The sequence below is a fragment of the Alligator sinensis genome, unplaced genomic scaffold, assembly GCF_000455745.1.
Source record: "Alligator sinensis unplaced genomic scaffold, ASM45574v1 scaffold1164_1, whole genome shotgun sequence".
NCBI classification, from domain to species: Eukaryota; Metazoa; Chordata; order Crocodylia; family Alligatoridae; genus Alligator; species Alligator sinensis.
In genome coordinates, this window is record NW_005842225.1 from 1,086,986 (window position 1) to 1,104,560 (window position 17,575).

The window sequence follows — 17,575 nt, forward strand, 5'->3', positions numbered from 1 at the left end:
CTTGGACATCCTTGCAAGACCTAAGAAACCTTTGGTAGCTTAAGCTGTAACAGCTGACTGTCAGCCAAGATGCAATGGCCTTAAAAATACAAAAAACATCCCTCCTGATTTAATATAATTGAATTAAAATACCCTTTAAAAAAACTATTAGCAAGAATTCATTTTTGATAACATTCATTCATATATATATATATATATATATATGGCACTGGAAAACTTTCCTGTATTTTCCTGTGATGTGCTGCTTTATGTAGAAGCTGTATCATACCTGAGTAATTGGCACAGATCAAATAAGTACTTGATGCTGTTTTTTTCTGTAATATCAAACATGCTGAGCATTTGAAGTATGCAGTTGGGATTTTTCTTTAATCTAGTGATAACATTGGTAGTTTTGGTGACATTTCCATAATCAGATTATTTGAAATTAAAATTATTTTCTTTTAGGGAGGCTTATGCCATAGGAAAGAAGGAAAAGCCCCCTTTTCTACCAGAGGAGCCATCTTCCTCTTCAGAAGAGGATGATCCTATTCCAGATGAATTGTTGTGTCTGATCTGCAAAGATATAATGACTGATGCAGTTGTCATTCCCTGCTGTGGAAACAGTTATTGTGATGAATGTAAGTGCCATATTCAAATGTTACACTTAACTCAAGCTGCTAAATGTATAAAGTTCGACTTGGTGATCTTACAGTAGTGAATGGGAAATGAATGAACAAAAATGGGTGTGTTAAATTGACATTTTAGAAAGGGATGGTGCCTTAACCAGCAAGGTCTTGCATTTTATTTGGCTGTAAAGGAAAAAGGAAAGCTTATAGCTCAAAAAACAGAGTAACGATTATGTAGGGAGTAATAACCACCAGAATAGCAAACAGTTGCTCTTCTGTACAGTCACTGTGCTACTGACTGCATCTTTTTTGAGTAAATGATTTCTCCAACCCGTCTCACTTTGATTTGTTTAACGATCATCACGTAGCCCTGTTACATTTGGAAAACTAGCATAGACAATTCACTGTAGGCTGAAACCAGTGGAAAGGTAGGCCCTTGTTGAAATTTCTTTTGAAGGCCATTCAAAATAATTTTAACCCAGTTTGATGCGTTCTTAAGAATGCAACATAACTATTTTTCTTGAGGCTCTGACTGCTCGTACAACTGACTCAGCTAAACTGTAGCTGATTTTCTTTCGACTCCTGTACTAACTTCACTGTGTGGATTGTGAAATACTACTAAATGATGTTTGAACTCAAAAAAGCATTTTTTCACTAGCATTTCCATAAAGCTGTGGAAGCAGTTCTTTGTAAACCTTCTTTACCAAAAAAAAAATCTTCTTTTAAATTATAATCATTCTGTCATTGTTTCTGTATCTGAAATAATAGTCGCTCTTAAAACTGGATGGTTAAATGATTTGTGTTAAAATAATAGCACATGCTAAAACTCAGTGATTTCGCTCTGGAAATTAAACGTTTTTCACCTAGGCTAAGGACTAAACTAGCTTGAAAAGTTGGCCCACGTAAAGCTTCAAGAAGCTTAATGAATTTAATGCTTATACATTAGGAATGTTAACTCCCAGCACATTTACCTTTCAAGCCCTTTAGTTAGGGCAGGAAAAAAAACACTTTTATATGCTTGCAATCCAGGTTCATTTTCCTTGGAGCCTAGTGTTAATCTTGCACGTGGATTTGAGAATATAGTGTGGACCAAAGATTTTTAGCTTGGCAAAAGTTTTTTTGGTTTTTTTTTTTTTACTCAGTATTTCTAATGGTTTACAGGTATCAGAACAGCACTACTGGAGTCAGATGACCATACCTGTCCAACTTGTCATCAGACAGATGTTTCCCCTGATGCTTTAATTGCCAACAAGTTCTTACGCCAGGTAAGCTTATGCCATGTGTAACACTGTCTTTGCAAATACCTAGGCAGTAGGAAAATCGGATTTATAACAACTCCTCCATAATTAAGGCTAAGTTGAGAATTATTTTTCAAATCAGTTACAATATATATTAAATGTTTGCTTCCTGTCTTGCTCAAATAAATCCATCAAGTATGTGATTTCTCAATTTCAGCAGTGACCATTGACGGATATAATTTGTTGAGTCCATGTGCGGTCAAATGTGTGTTCCAGATTTTAAGTTTTCACAGGAAGAATTTCTGCTTTCACCTTTCACCACTGTGGAGAGAACAAAGTGGCTGTTTAGTCGGGGATGATCCTGCCTTGAGCAGGGGACTGGACTAGATGATCTTAAGAGGTCCTTTCCAGTCTAACTTTTTCCTATGAAAGTATGAACTATTGCAGTGCTGGTTCCTAAGTCATCAGGCAACCTGAATTTGAATAGCTCTGCACAGAATGTACTTTCCTTCTTTACTACAGTGGCGCTTACTACAGAATTTTAAATAGCAATATTAATTCTTGCTTTTGACAGTTTTTCAGAAACATACCGATAATGTGATACGCTGATTTATCTGAAGTTTTTATATACTTCAGTGCCTGTGGGCAATCTTAACTCTAAATAAAGGAAAGGGGTTTTATATGAGAATAGTAATCTTTATGTAACAATGATTTTTCTATTTTTAGGCTGTAAACAACTTCAAAAATGAAACTGGCTACACCAAAAGGCTCCGTAAGCAGATGCAGCAACCAAGACCAACGGTCCAGCGAAACATGCAACCTGTAGTGAGGCCAACGGTTTCCAGACAACAGGATCCTCTAATGATTCCAGTAACTTCACCTGCTCATTCTGCTGCTTCTTTAACATCGTCGTTGACTCCTAGTCAGTCATCTGCATCTGCTACTGTGTCAGCAAATCCGTCTTCTGGACCTGGAGCTGCTGCTGATCTGTCCATCTCTCTTCGATCTGAAAAGCCAGACGGACCTTTTCGGTAAGTAAACTTGGTGTACGCACAAATGGAAAATACATAACCTTAACACTACTTTTCCCCCTTCCATTTATCTCTGGTGCTTGATTTGTCTGATAGCTACTTGTACATCCTGTAATGATGGGTGACACAACTAGCACATGCCTCCCTTTTGGCTCCAGGTACACCCTAGGAAGCTCTAACTTATTTTATTGTATTTCACATTCACACTACCAGGGTTTACAAGAATGCAAACATGATTCACAAGATAAATTCAGAGATTTCAAACAAGAAATCAGTGTTAGAAAAGCCACAACAATCAGAAAGGTTCTGAGTTCTTTGAAACAGAACTGCTGTATTTTTCTGTGGTTTGAAAACAAATGAAAATTATAAGATAACATTTTCCAAGAGTTGCCTTGAGTCTGAAAAGGTTGAGAACCAGTGATCTAGGGTCAGAACAGGTTCCATTAAAATACAGAATCAAGCCAACAGTGCACATTCTGGGAAGTAGTAGGTCATAAATTATTGCTACAAGGTTTTTATATATATATACACACACACACACACACACACATACAGTAAAAGCCGCGTTATCCAGCCCTTTACAAGCCGGCATGCTCTATTAACTGGCATGCCGGCTTGTAAGGTAAAAGCGAAACCGGAAGTGCCCACCGTGGCACTTACGGTTTTGCCAAGCCCCCATGGCCTGGGGCAAAGCAGCCTGTGCTGCCGAGCCTCCACAATAACAGGTGTGTTTTTTTTCCCCTTTCTCTTCTGCCCCCCTCCCTGTTCCTCGCAGCGGGAGGGGCGGTGATGCGGCAGGAGGGGCGGCGGCGCACCGGACACGGCAGGAGAGGCGGCCTCTCAGGTAACCGGCATATTTTGTTATCCAGCACCCCCAGTTCCCCATGGGTGCTGGATAACAAAGCTTTTGCTGTATTTACATTTAACTCTGCATACTGTAAGTTTTAAGATCCAAACTGTTCCTGTTGAAATGTCATTAAAATTAAATAAAATAATCAACGACTGTAGTGTAAGGCTTTTGCCTTCTTAACTCTGTGGTTTGAATCTAGGAAGTGCCTCTACCCATTAGTTGGAGGTATTGTAGACTACAGGCTAAAGGTATCACTGATTGCTGAGGCCATTATTCAGAATAACAGTCCAGCCTCTAAATCCCTTTCTGGAAACTTGTACACATTTAATTTAAACTTTGGCTTTGCAGTGTATATAACGTCAAAGTTGTGTACCTTTTAAAAGCTGTAGTACAATTTACATGTACAGAAAATTTACACATTTCCCTTTTGACCTTCCATGTTAAAAATGCATCTACAACTTCATTGAATTTGTACGGTGTCTAGTGTATTCCTAAGATAACTGGTATAAAAGTATATAGTTTTCCAGTCTGAAGTAATTTTGTTGTTTTTAAAAAAAAAAACTTGGCTCAATCCTTATACTTCTAGTGGTATTCTAAATCAGTGGATTTGAATGGCACAGATCTTAATGTGTGTGTGTGTGGGGGGGGTTTTTTTCAGGGATGCAGATAGTGTTATACCTCCTGCTGCTATTGTGACAGCCTCGGAGCATTCAAAAACTTCTTCCTCTCTCTCAATCAGCACTGTGATGGAAGAGAAAGTAAAGGTATGCTTTACTTCAGCATACAAAATGACTCTCCTGTATTTTAAGACAATTGCTTTACTAATTTTTCATCCTTTATCCTTAGGGCTACCAGGTTCCTGTACTAGGACAGCCAGCATTACCAGGCCAGCTTGCTTCACAGGGACAGTCAATACCCACTACTGGTAAGTAACTACAAGTGTATCCAGACTTTTTTCTAAATATTTATTTTCAGCTGAACTAAATGGAAATTTTTTTTCCCCCCCTAAACAGGTCAGCCAATAAGAGGCAATCCGGTTCGTTCTTCAGGCAGCAGGCCAGGCTGGGAACCGTAAGTGTTTTTTACCTCAAAAAAAAATCACTTTAGTCCCTTTTAAGCAGATTGTAACCTGCTTAACTAGAGAGTGACTTGCCATATTGAATGTGTTTCATTGTAAACTAACTGTTCTCCAAGTGTATATGTAGACGGACACAGAGAATGCAAGTTAAGTAATAATAATAATAATAAATGGATTAATCAGAATTAATTTTTACAAAGGGAAATCAGGTGGAAAATTGCCTCCTTGATAACTAGAAGAATGGGACTGAAGACATTTGTTTGTCCATTAGAATTTGGCTTCAATATTTTGAGTGCTGGATTATTTTTTTTTTTTAAGAATTTGGTTAAATTTAGTTGAGATTAAATTATGGAGAGGCAAACACACACAACCATTTATCTTATAGCAGTTTTGGAGTTTGCTTACCTAGTGCTTTCAAATGGTGAAACATGCTTTTTCAGTCTGTTTGAAAAGACTCATTCAGCTGGTCCTTCTTTCTGGGATGTGTGCTCATTAATAAGCATTTGTTAATCTGTAAGCGTACGTTTCACTCTACAAATACTTAAAAGGAAAAAAAGCGACAGCAAATGGAGGGGCCATGCTAGAGGTATCTTAATATCTCAAATTCAATAAACGGGACAACTATTGAGGTACAAGAAAGTGCAGTTGAGTCATCGTGAGATCAACATAGGAAGGCTCTGTGGAAGAAGTTAAAAGAAGTTCAAGAGAAGATTAGCTAATGTTTGCACGGTGCTTTGAAGATGAGAAGTGCAAAGCATTAAATATGTCAGAGTGGCAAAGGAGTGGTGGGCACTTAGCACCTGGGAAATGGGAGACTTCTAAGCTTAGGGAGAAACCGTCTAAAGTTGCAGAGCTGAGAGTAAGGAAAGAAGACTGAGGTTGCTGTTGGGGGTGAGGATATGTTAGGGGAGAGTAAGGAGCACAAGCACAATACAGGAGGAATGAGCAGACGTAAGCAGGGAGGAATTCAAAAGACTGAAGTTGAGAACAAAGGCAGAAAAAAGCCCAAAGACACAGCAGCTTCATTCACTTTCCTCTTTAAAATAAGGGCAGAGTGTACCAAACAGTGACACGTGTTTTTGGGTTTCTTTAGAAGTTCAAATCGAGGACGCCCGCATAGTGAACGTACACAAAGGACTCAGGCCCCAACATTGCCAGCATCAACACCAGTCTTTGTGCCTGTGCCGCCACCTCCCCTGTATCCGCCACCTCCCCACGCACTTCCTCTTCCACCGGGGGTACCACCACCACAGTTTCCTCCTCAGTTTCCACCTGGTCAACCTCCACCTGCCGGGTACCCTGTCCCCCCTCCAGGATACCCCCCAGCTCCTGCAAACATATCAACACCTTGGGTACCAACAGCAGTACCATCGGCTCATTCAAATGCCATCCCAACGACACAAGCGCCTCCTTTATCTAGGGAGGAGTTTTACAGAGAGCAGCGGAGACTTAAAGAGGAGTAAGTATTTGGTTCTGAATGAAGTTGCCTTATGTTTCATAGTTCTGATTCGGTAGCATGTCGGACCAGAAATATGCTGAAGTGCGTCTGCCATAAGCAAAAATGACTTAAAGCAAGTTTTTTCCAATGCGTTTTTCATTACAGATGGTAAAGCTGCAAAACTGAAACAAGGCCTCTGTAATTCCAAAGTTTTCCCTGAAAACTTGTCTAGGAGTTTTTAGCTGTCATTGTTTAAATAGGAAGTTCATTTTCATTTGCATGCAATGTACATTCGCTCATTTAGCCTTCTTAGTTTGTTAGGTCCCTTTTTGTGATATAGGTCAAACGATAATTATCTTATTTTAACAGGGAAAAGAAAAAGTCCAAACTTGATGAGTTTACAAATGATTTTGCTAAAGAATTGATGGAATATAAAAAGATTCAAAAGGAGCGTAGGCGTTCATTTTCCAGGTAATTGTTCATCTCACCACAAAGACTAAAAATCGAATAGGTGGGAACACTGCATTAGTAACTTGTCCCTATGGGTGATTCCTAACAGATGAATCAAGGCTCTTTTGGGAGAAGCAGTGTGTGGGAAGTCACCTTCCATTGCCTATGTGTTATCAGGCCTGTACATTCTTTGTGACATTTTAACTTCCAGGACTGCAAATCCAGTGGCTGTCACTAGGATGAAATTCACTTTGAGCTTCTCTTAGAAGTTAGAAGAGCTGAATTTACTTTTTAATTTTTCAAAAAAGAAACTATTGGTTTTATATGCTGGTTGAAAGACTTATCTGTGCAGAGCTTCTGAATATGCAGTGGCATGTTAAATTAGAGATGTGTTGTTTTGGTTTTTTTTAAGTTTCCTCAAGGAAAAATATGCAGCTGGTCATTCTGTAAAGATGTCCACCCTAAGAGTATAGATTTCTTCTGCAACACTGGTCTGAATAATTCTGCAGTAGTAATGTGATAACAGTCTTCTGTTGGTAGTAACTCTGAATCATTAGTGATATTAGTACAAGTTACAAGTTAAGAGCTAAAAGCTTTTAAATGTGATCTTACGTGAAAGAAGATCAATATTTTTCAGCGTTAGCGCTCTCTAGCCGGGAGGTCTAGCATATAGAGCGTTACTTAAATAGTACTGTACGTAACATTGCAGCACAAAGTGTTATGCCTACTGTGTAAATTGCCAAATAAGCAGTAAAGTTAAATAGACTCAGCTGACATTTTAAGATTTAGCTTTACTGTCTCCAAGCTAATTCATGGTCTATTAATGTTTGGTATTGCACTTTAACCATTAAGACTTGCCCTTTTAGCATCTTATTGTAATATAAATGATCTGAGTAGTCTCTACTTTGCTGAGTAGTGAATATTTGTGCATGCTCATACCAGTAGAGGCCACTGTACACCACCTTAAATCAATTAGCAGATAAAATAGTTTATACGGTGGGAATGAATGGAGCTAGACTTTGGATTCTCAGTCTTTCTGCACCAAGTGTTATACTAGGTGAAACAAAGCAGTGGCTTTTCTCACTCATGTAAGCACAGGCTTTTGTGCATTATCACATCCATCATAACTTCACAGTGGCACTATGTCAACAGCCCACAGTGGTTCTGGCGTCACAGTATACTTCTATATAAAACAAAACGTTTTGGGGAGCAGAGCTGTTTTACATTAAATCTGTGGCTTTTTTTCTTTTTAAGGTCCAAGTCTCCGTATAGTGCTTCATCTTACTCTAGAAGTTCGTATACGTACTCCAAGTCAAGATCAGGTTCATCTCGCTCTCGTTCGTATTCTCGATCATTTAGTCGCTCCCATTCTCGCTCCTACTCACGGTCACCTCCGTACCCACGGAGAGGGAGGGGGAAGAGTCGTAACTATCGTTCTCGATCAAGGTCCCATGGATATCACCGTTCAAGATCAAGGTCACCCCCGTATAGAAGATATCATTCACGTTCAAGATCTCCAATATTTAGAGGTCAATCTCCCACTAAGCGGGCTATACCCCAAGGGGAAGGGGAAAGAGAGTATTTTAACCGATATAGAGAAGTCCCTCCGTATGACATTAAAGCCTACTATGGCAGGTCTGTTGATTTCAGAGATCCATTTGAAAAGGAAAGATACAGAGAATGGGAAAGAAACTATAGAGAATGGTATGAAAAGATTTATAAGGGCTATGCTGCTGGAGCCCAGCCGAGACCCCCAGTAAATAGAGAGAACTTTTCTCCAGATCGGTTTGGTCCACCAGGAGCTAGACGAGAGAATTCCCCATATGCTCGGGGTCGTAGAGACGATTATGCTGCTGGACAGAGCCATAGAAATCGTAATATAGGTGGCAATTATCCTGAAAAACCTGGAAGAGAAGGCCACAATGTTAAAGATCCTGCAAAACCGAAGGAAAAGGAAGGTGAAAACCCCTTGGGAGATGGCAAAGGAAATAAACATAAAAAGCACCGGAAGAGGAGGAAAGGAGATGAGAACGAAGGCTTTCCTAATGCTGAGCTGCTGGAAGGTGCGAGGAAGCCGAGAGAGCCACCTGCTGGAGGCGAAGAAATTAAACCCGACTCGCTGTTCGTGCTCCCAAGCAGGGATGATGCCACGCCGGTCAGGGATGAACCTATGGAAGCCGATTCTATTACTTTTAAACCAGTATCTGAAAAAGAGAAAAGAGAGAAAGATAAGCCTAAAGCAAAAGTTGACAAGACAAAGCGGAAACCAGAAGTTGCTGCCACTGCTAAGAAAGAGAGTGTAGTAAAACCAGCTAAAGCACCCCAGGATAAAACCGAGACTGAGCGTGAAAAGTCTCCTCGAACAGACCCTCCGGCAAAAAAAACAAAGGATGAATTGCCAAAGCCAGACAGTATTAAAGCATCTTCCTCCCAAAAGGATGAGAAGGCACTGGGCACGCCACGGAAAGTTCATCCAAAAACAGCAAAAGAGCATCCAGAAACCAGACCAGCCAAGGAGGAAAAAGCAAAGAAGGACCATCCGAAAGAAGTCAAACCAGAGAAAACGTCAAGCAAAGAGGAAAAGACAAAAAAGCCTGTGGAAAAAAGCAAACCTTCTGATGTAAAACCTGAGAAAAGAAAAAGAAAGGCAGAAGAAAAGGTAGATAAAGAACATGAAACCACTTTAAAAACGTCGAAACCAGAAGTGGCTGAAGTGAAACCATCACCCAAGGGAAAAGCTGACCCTGATGGTGAGAAAGCAGAGCGAACCCCTGAAAAGGACAAAGCTGCTTCTCTGCTTGCCCCAGCAAAAAAGATTAAGCTTAACAGAGAGACAGGCAAAAAGATTGTCAGTGGAGAAAATGTACCTCCTGCAAAGGAACCTGCTGAGAAACCTGAGCCAACCAGTAGCAAAGTTAAACCAGAAAAGGTTAAAGGAAAAGTGAGAAGAAAAGTAACAGCAGCTGATGGGTCTGGTTCAACTCTTGTGGATTACACCAGGTATCTTCCGAGTTTCTCTTTCCCCATCTTTTCTCTTCTCTCTCCTTCGTAAAATGTAAAATCTGTCAGTTGACCAACTACAGGTCAGCTAAGTCCATAGTCAAATAAGCACATGGGCACATTCCTGCAAGCTGTGTATTGTCTTAAAATCTGTTCAGAATCAAACTCAGCCCTTGAATTTGCCCCAGCTCTACCCTACACCTGTGTTGAGATGCCTCCTCGTCCATCACCTGCTTAGCTGTGTGCATTACACATCCTCTGATCTGTGGGATGGGGGGTGCCCCCTTCCCTTCCCTTCCCTTCCCTTCCCTTCCCTTCCCTTCCCTGGGGTCTGTTAACTGCTAGGGGCAGGAGGAAAAGCAGTTTGGCGTGGAATTTCCATTATTGCTATGACTGTAAACTAACAACACACGATGCAACTATTTTAAAGTTTATTGCTTGACAGCACTATATTTTATTTTAGGATTGTTGTAACAGGAATTTTAACAATCATCATTCTTCTAGAGAATTGTGTATGCAAGTATCAGGAATTAGCTGGATAGGGGGTGAATTAGAGAGACTGCACAGTTCCTGACTTGCCTGTTGTAGAAATAAAGGACCCCCCCCCCCCCCCTTTTTTTTTTTTTTTTTTTTTTTAAATACTGGTGGAACTATAGCACACTGGAATTGCTAGATAAGATTTGGTGCTATGATGATTTAGTGCCTAAGCTAGATTCAGAGGTGGGAGATAGTACTTTATAGCTTATAGTCTGATCTTGCAAGATCATCTTTTTCTAGTCCTGCCCCCTCTTATAATTTGAACGCTTTTTTAAAAGCTAGTGAATATTTGGAATTTTAACACTTGAAATTAAATGCAAATGCTTTATCAGAGTGGCATACTTCATAACAAAACAACCTGCTGTAACCATGGATTTCAGATTTCGATCAATGTGCGTATGTAATGGATTTCAGGTCTCGATCAGTGTGTGTATGTAACTTTTTTCTTTTTTTTTTTCCTATTTAGTACTAGCTCTACTGGAGGCAGTCCTGTTAGAAAGTCTGAAGAAAAGCAAGACACAAAACGGACTGTCATTAAGACCATGGAAGAATATAATAATGATATAACAGCCCCTGCAGAAGATGTCATTATTATGATTCAGGTTCCTCAATCAAAGTGGGATAAAGATGACTTTGAGTCTGAAGAGGAAGACGTTAACTCTACACAAGTACCTTCAAATGTAGTAAAACCCTCTAGTGTTGTAAAAAATGTGAGTGCTAAGTCCCCAAATCCTCTGAAACACACTGAAAAAGAATCTGAATCCTTGGAAAAAACACAGAAAACTACAAAAGAAGCAAGTTACGAAAGCTCCCAGCATGAAGCAAAAAGCTCAAAAAACTCTGTGTCAAGTGAAAAAGGGAAAACCAAGGACCGGGATCATTCTTCATCAGACAAGGACTCCTCGGAGAAACGGAAAAGCAATGTTCAACCCGAAAAAGACAACTCTGAACGTGGGGCTGAGCAAGGAAACCTAAAAAATCCTCCATCATCCAAAGACAGCAGATCCTCAGATAAGCATGATACTGGGCGTGGATCCTCTGCGAAAGACTTTACTCCTAGCAGGGACAAAAAATCTGATTATGATAGCAGCCGGGATCATTCTAGTTCCAAGCGTAGGGATGAAAAGAATGAGTCCACAAGGAGAAAGGACTCTCCTTCTCGAAACAGGGAGTCGACCTCGGGTCAGAAAAGTAAACCGAGAGATGAAAGAACAGACTTATCCAAAAAGGGATCGGGAGATTCTAAAAGGAGCAACCATAGTCCTCCAAGAGACAGCAGAAGGCCATATGATCACAAAACTGGCCACGATTCCAAACGCTCATCAGAAGAACACAAATCTTCAGACAAAAGTTCAGCTAAAGAAAGGGAGAAACACACATCAGAAACAAAGAGCAATAAGGAGAGAGAGTCAAGTGGCAATAAATCATCTCACAGACATGGATCGCCAGATACAAAAAATGAAAAAGAGCATGCTGCTGGGCAAAGCGACAAGAGCGCCGTCAAACCGAAGCCTCAGTTAAGCCACTCCTCTCGACTCTCTTCCGACTTAACTAGAGAAACTGACGAGGCTGCGTTTGTCCCAGACTACAACGAAAGCGACAGTGAGAGCAATGTGTCTGCAAAAGATGAGGAGTCTTTAGGAAAAAATCCTAAAGAACTGAAAGAAAAGACAGTGGAGAAAGTTAAAGAGACTGTACCCGCAGCAGCAGTTGGTCAGCCTGATGTAAGCAGAAGTCAAAGTCAAAGCAGTCCCAGTGTTAGCCGCAGCCGTAGTCATAGCCCTTCTGGAAGCCAGACTCGAAGCCACAGCAGCAGTGTTAGCTCGGCTGAGAGTCAGGACAGCAAGAAAAAGAAGAAGAAGAAAGACAAAAAGAAGCACAAGAAGCACAAAAAACACAAGAAGCATAAGAAACACACTGGAAATGAGTCTGAATTGGAGAAAAGCCAAAAACACAAACACAAGAAGAAGAAATCCAAGAAGAGCAAAGATAAAGAAAAAGAGAAAGAGAAAGATGACCAAAAAGTGAAATCTGTCACTGTATAATATGACAGATAAGAAAAATTGACTTAATTACTAAGTCATCTGTATTAAATTTTGTTATAATGTAAGCAAATTCAAGCTTTGTAAATAATGACATGAAAGACCCTGTGCTGCACTTAAAATATTGCTGCTTGATTATTTGATTTTTACATCAGAGCTTTATAAAGTGAACGTTTTGTACAGAATTGTGAGTTGTGACCATGTAACATGAAAGGTTTTGCTGGGGCATCTTAATTTTAACCACCATTAATTAGTTTGGGTGGAGTTTACTGTACTGTGAAATTTTTCACATTTGAATTTTTTTTAATTGCCTGGCAGAAAAAGCTGGTATCAGTTATAAAATATCAGCAGAATGATTTGCAGAATTCATTGCAGCCCTGTTATGTCACTTTTTGATTACAATAAAAAGTTTTCAGTAAACTTTATTCAATGTGATGGAATTTGCAGTAGTACCTGAACATGTACAGGGTATGGGCAAGAACAGGGACAGATGATAACAAATGAAAAGTTTCAGGCAGCCAAAATATAATACACATAATATATTGACAGTTTTAACCTTTAAAGAAAAAAAAAAAAAAGTAGAACTTCAAGAAAATTAAGGATATAGCAAAAAAAAAAAAAAATAGCACTTTTTAAAATGCCAGGTCTTGCCAAGTAGGTGTGTGTGCGTGTGTGTTTTTTTTAATATTTAAAAAGGTATATTACCTGAAAAAATACCCACTAAAAATAGCTGGTATTGACTTTTTAAATAACGTCATATTTGAAGCTTATCACATGTCAACATTGTTCCCGTTTTGTGTTGAAGAACCAATGCTACGCGTTGGCAGATGTTTACAGTTGTATTCCTGGGAATGTCCAGATTCTGTATTTCCTTTCATATTGGTGCTGATCACCAAGAGACTTGTGTTTTCTCAAACGGGTGCTTTCGTTTTGTAACCAGATGTCGATTACTCTGATGTCACAGTTCCTTGTTATGTCGCCATAACGTTGCTATTGCTACCGTTGGGTTTTGGATTTAGTGAATAAATATGGTGAGAAGAGGCAGCCAATTAAAAAGTCAGGGTTTTTGTATGTGAATATCTACGTACAATGAGAGGAAATACAGAAAATGGTAGATTTAATTAAAGGAAGATCTACAGCGTCACTTCAGTTTAGTGACCGCAATGTTCAACACTGCAAGAGTTAACCTGACGTCTTTTTCACTGTGCATGGAGAGTTGAACCCTGTTACCATGTGAGCTTGGTGACAAAAACCCCTTGACTACTTTGGATCTGGGATTTGGCCCAGCTGAGATCTATTTGAAAATATTTAAATTAAAGTGGCATTTCAGGGCGTCCTGCTTGTGGAGACTATTTTGTTCAAAAGTGGCATTGTAGAAACTGCAGTTTGGCAGCACAGCGATAGAGGTGACAAAAACTCATTTCTGTTTCCTTTACAGATGAGCCACCTGCACACTTAGAGCAGTGGGTTTAAGATTGCACGTCATAGTAACATGGGATAAGTTTCGGGCTTTATTTCTGGTACATTTTTATGGTAAGGCAATTTATAGTGGGATCCTGCTGTACAAGTAGGAGGCTTTAAGGATAAATCAGTTAAAATTCTGCTTTGAAGAACCGGAACAATTGGACCAGTGTAAACAGTTTCCGAGTTGCCGCACACACCTTCCTAAATGTTCTCACGTTTGAGTAGAGTGGTCACTTCACACCTAAGAAAACAGCAATTATGGTAGGATTCAGTAGAGCCTCCTGTAAAAAAGCCCTTCCTGTTGCCTTTATTCTAATATTTAGCACTGTTTATAATGAGGCCGTTTGCAAATACAAGAGTTTAGCTGCTGCTTGTTCAGCAGCCCAGTACAGCAACCTCATTCAAGCTCAGTGAAGTAGGATGCTCACAACTGGAATTAGGGAAAAAAAGACTAGCATCAGTCGAGGCTCAGAATGATTAGCAAGTCCATCTAGAAATCGGGCGTTAGAAATCAGTTATTGCGCATCTCCAAAAAGGGGGAGCATGCTGCAGTTCTTCATAAACTTACACCGAGAAGGCTCTGCTTTTGTGACCGAGTTAAACTCTCCTTTGCTTTCAGAGCTGTGCAGCCTGCGGCAGGTTTGCTAGGGAAGTTTTCCCCACGTTTGGAGCCTTCAGTAAGATCCGATACCTTCTTTTTCCAAATGTCTTGGGCTGACAGACTGAGATGCAGCTCGTGTCCAGTCCTGGCTGTAGGGAAGTGACTTACACGGCTGCTCATCTGCTGCGTCTTCTGTCCACCAGCTTTCCAAAGGAAATGTGTGACGTGTTCATGCGGTTTCCGGGCGCTCCCCGCTGTGCTGTGAAGGGAAGTGCTCGAAGGCTGTTTCCTAGACTTGAGATCAACTTCACCTTTGCCACTCCAGAGAGCATAAGGTAGTACAGTTAGGAAGACGTTAACCTCCTGCAGCCAAACGTACTGGCACCTGCCTTTCCTTCGGATTAAGCCAGCAAGGCCGAGAGAGGGACACTGGTGTGTAGGCAGCTCAGCGTCTCCATATGCACTGCCCAGGTTGCTCCGGCTTCTCTTTATTTTCAAAGGAGGATTACGTTCAGCATCTCCCTGGGTGTAATTCTGTCGTCTCGTGAGACGCAGTTTTGTTTCCGATACGTAAACCGAGTAATCAAATGTTGACAAATGGCCAAATACTTTGCGAAAACCTCTTCCTAATGACTGATCGCTGAGGGTTTCAGGCCTTGGAAACTGCCCAATTAAAACTTCCAACCAAGGCGGTGTGGAAAGCTAGCTGAAGTAATTTTAAGCCATTAGTGACTTTTGTGATTCCTGAAGGGATGGGAAATGCCTCAGGGCTGATGAGGGGCAAACAGAGCCTGTCTTTACAAAAGGGAGGGGAAAGAAAGACCTTAGAGCCATGAGCTGGAAAGATAATAGGAGCGCCTACAAGATGAGATAACGATCATCGTTTACCAAGAACAAAGGCATCATTGTTGCTAACTGGTTTATTGAATGAAAGCGAAGTAGGAAACGGGATGTACCTAAGACTTGCCAAATAAGCCGTGTGGTGTTTGTCTTACCAGACAAATAGGGTTTACTACCCTCAAAGTTGCGCGTCCAGCTGGTTAAAAAAAGCATACATCCCGGAGTTACCAGGGGTTGGCTGTGAAACGAGGAGGACCTCTTCCATGGGACTCACAAGGGTCAGTACCGGCCCCGGCCCTTCAGTATTTTCCTTACCTGCCAGGGGCTGCAAATGCTTTGGAGGATAGGCCTGCAGTTCAGTCTTGATCAATGATCTGAAATCCCTACAATAAAATTCAATTAAAATGAGTGCAAAGTGGTCCGGTTAGGAGGGAAAGATCAAATGCACCATTGCAAGGTGGGGGGTAACTTGTGAGGCAAGCAGTTTGTCAGAAAAGGATCGGGGGGTTTCAGTGGGGTCAATAACGGAGCGGCATTGCTAGAAGACCAGGCTTGTTCTGGGGTGCATTAACCAGAGTCTGTAAAACATGGATGCAAATGCCCATTTTACTAGGCACTGGTGTGGCCCCAATTGGGACACTGCGTGTCCTTGTGAGGAGGGCTATCGACATACATTGGAAGGGGTACAATAAGCATGGTAAGAGCTTTAGAAAACATGGCCTAAGGAAGGCTTCAAAGAACTGAAGGTTAGTCCAGAAAAAAAGAGACGGGATACAACTATGGTCTTCCTGTATATGAAAGGGGGTTATGAAGAAGACACTTGTCATCTTTATAGTTATTTAATGGTTGCGCTTCCTATTTTCTCTGGGTACGGTGAGAAGTAGTGGACTTAATTTGCAGCAAGGTGAGATTTAGATGAGTTGTTAGGAAAAACCTGGTACCAGCGGCAGTTAAGCATTGGAGCAGGCCCCGCGGACATTGCAGCATCAGCTTTTTTGGAAGTGGGTTGGATCTGCCGGGGCTGGTTTTGCTGTACTGGCTTGCAGTGGGTGGACTAGGCTGCCTTTTGGGGCTGCCTGCAGCTCTGCATTTCCAAGTCTTACAGGATTATTTCACTGTCCAAATGATACGGTCGGTAGCGTAACGATCGGGATGTGCAGAATCCTGCCAATTAGTACAAACTGCCGGATAGTTTCTGCAGTGGGTAAAGAGAAGTGCTAACGTCTCACGAGCGGCTGCCTGGTGTTTGCTGCTTATTCTCAAGTTCATAAAACCTTTATAGGCTGCTGCAAGACAAAAACCCCGACTGCTGCTCTCCTGTCGGACCCTCTGCTCCGTGCTCGCTGGAAAAGCAAACGGAGTCGGGAGGAGGCGAGTCGCCACAAAGGATGCAAGTGGCGCGAAATAAATCTTGAAATTTTCACTGGGGAAGAGTCATCTGGCTAATCAGGGATTTGATGTACTCTGGGGCCCTTTGTTGTTTGTCACCATAATGGCCTGCTTGTAGTTAAAAGCATGTTGTATATTTTTATAGCATCTTTTATGGGTTTTCTTTCATGGAAAAGGCAGCATTTACCTCACCCGGTTTCTGGAGTTATCCACACTCCTTAGAAAAGACGTGGCCTACGGCTTGTTCCTCTCAACGTTGCCTTAGAGCAGGGGTTTTCGACCTGTGCTCCCTGGACCCCGGCGGTCCACAAACCATGTCTGAGGGGTCCGTGAGCGATGACTACGATCAATCAAAAGGATGTGAATACCCACACTTACAATTCAAAGGGGTCCGCGCCTCCCTTAAAAATGTTTAGGGGTCCGCAAATTGAAAACTACCATCTTAGTTCAAGTCCTTGTGCTATGTGAGTAGGTGGAAATGGCTCTGAATTGCTGTCCACGCATGAAAGGTGTGAGAAGCAGCAGAATTTGCTACCGGATTATTTTAGTCTCTCGCTGGAGCGCGAGCCAGGGAGTAGCATTTGGGGACATCGTTGCTGGATCGCGTAGAAAGGATGGGCTTGGTATGAAACAGCCCTTCACAGGTTAGGCGTTCAAGTGGAAGACGAGCATTTAAGTGTTGCCGTCCCAACGATCCTTGTAGGCTCCGAGTTCACGGGGGAAATGCTCGTATAAGATGACCAAACCGGGAGCTCCCCCAGGCCTGGGCCAGGCCTCAACACTGTCCTCAAGCATTTCTAGCTGCAGCCCTTGTCGGCTGGGCTCGGACTCGGCTCCTGCCTCTTTCCTTACACGCGGTTTTGGAAACCAGCTTCGGGGCTAGCAAGACCACTTTGGCCCAGTGCCGGCTTCTCTGCATTTCCTCCACCCCTTCAGCATTTACCCCCAGCTGTATCTCTGGGAGTACTGCCCGTCTCTGCTCCCACCCCGCTCTCCCTGCCCTTGGTGCATT

General features: G+C 41.6%; 1 protein-coding gene across 6 annotated transcripts in view; it reads left to right on the forward strand.

The window, feature by feature from the left end:
- The window catches only part of RBBP6 (RB binding protein 6, ubiquitin ligase), a 26,448-nt gene extending 13,754 nt beyond the window's left edge, over positions 1 to 12,694 (forward strand). For 3 of the 6 annotated variants that reach the window (XM_014521555.2, XM_025208220.1, XM_025208222.1), the window contains 11 exons: positions 445 to 617; positions 1,767 to 1,870; positions 2,570 to 2,874; positions 3,650 to 3,718; positions 4,383 to 4,488; positions 4,571 to 4,649; positions 4,738 to 4,795; positions 5,896 to 6,261; positions 6,610 to 6,711; positions 7,945 to 9,690; positions 10,694 to 12,694. In XM_014521555.2, the coding sequence (XP_014377041.2) occupies positions 445 to 617; positions 1,767 to 1,870; positions 2,570 to 2,874; positions 3,650 to 3,718; positions 4,383 to 4,488; positions 4,571 to 4,649; positions 4,738 to 4,795; positions 5,896 to 6,261; positions 6,610 to 6,711; positions 7,945 to 9,690; positions 10,694 to 12,272 (4,687 nt within the window). In that variant the 3' untranslated portion in view covers positions 12,273 to 12,694. The remainder of the gene's footprint in view (positions 1 to 444; positions 618 to 1,766; positions 1,871 to 2,569; positions 2,875 to 3,649; positions 3,719 to 4,382; positions 4,489 to 4,570; positions 4,650 to 4,737; positions 4,796 to 5,895; positions 6,262 to 6,609; positions 6,712 to 7,944; positions 9,691 to 10,693) is intronic. The other 3 variants (XM_025208223.1, XM_025208225.1, XM_025208224.1) reach the window with 2 other exon arrangements.
- The last annotated feature ends 4,881 nt before the right edge of the window (positions 12,695 to 17,575 follow it).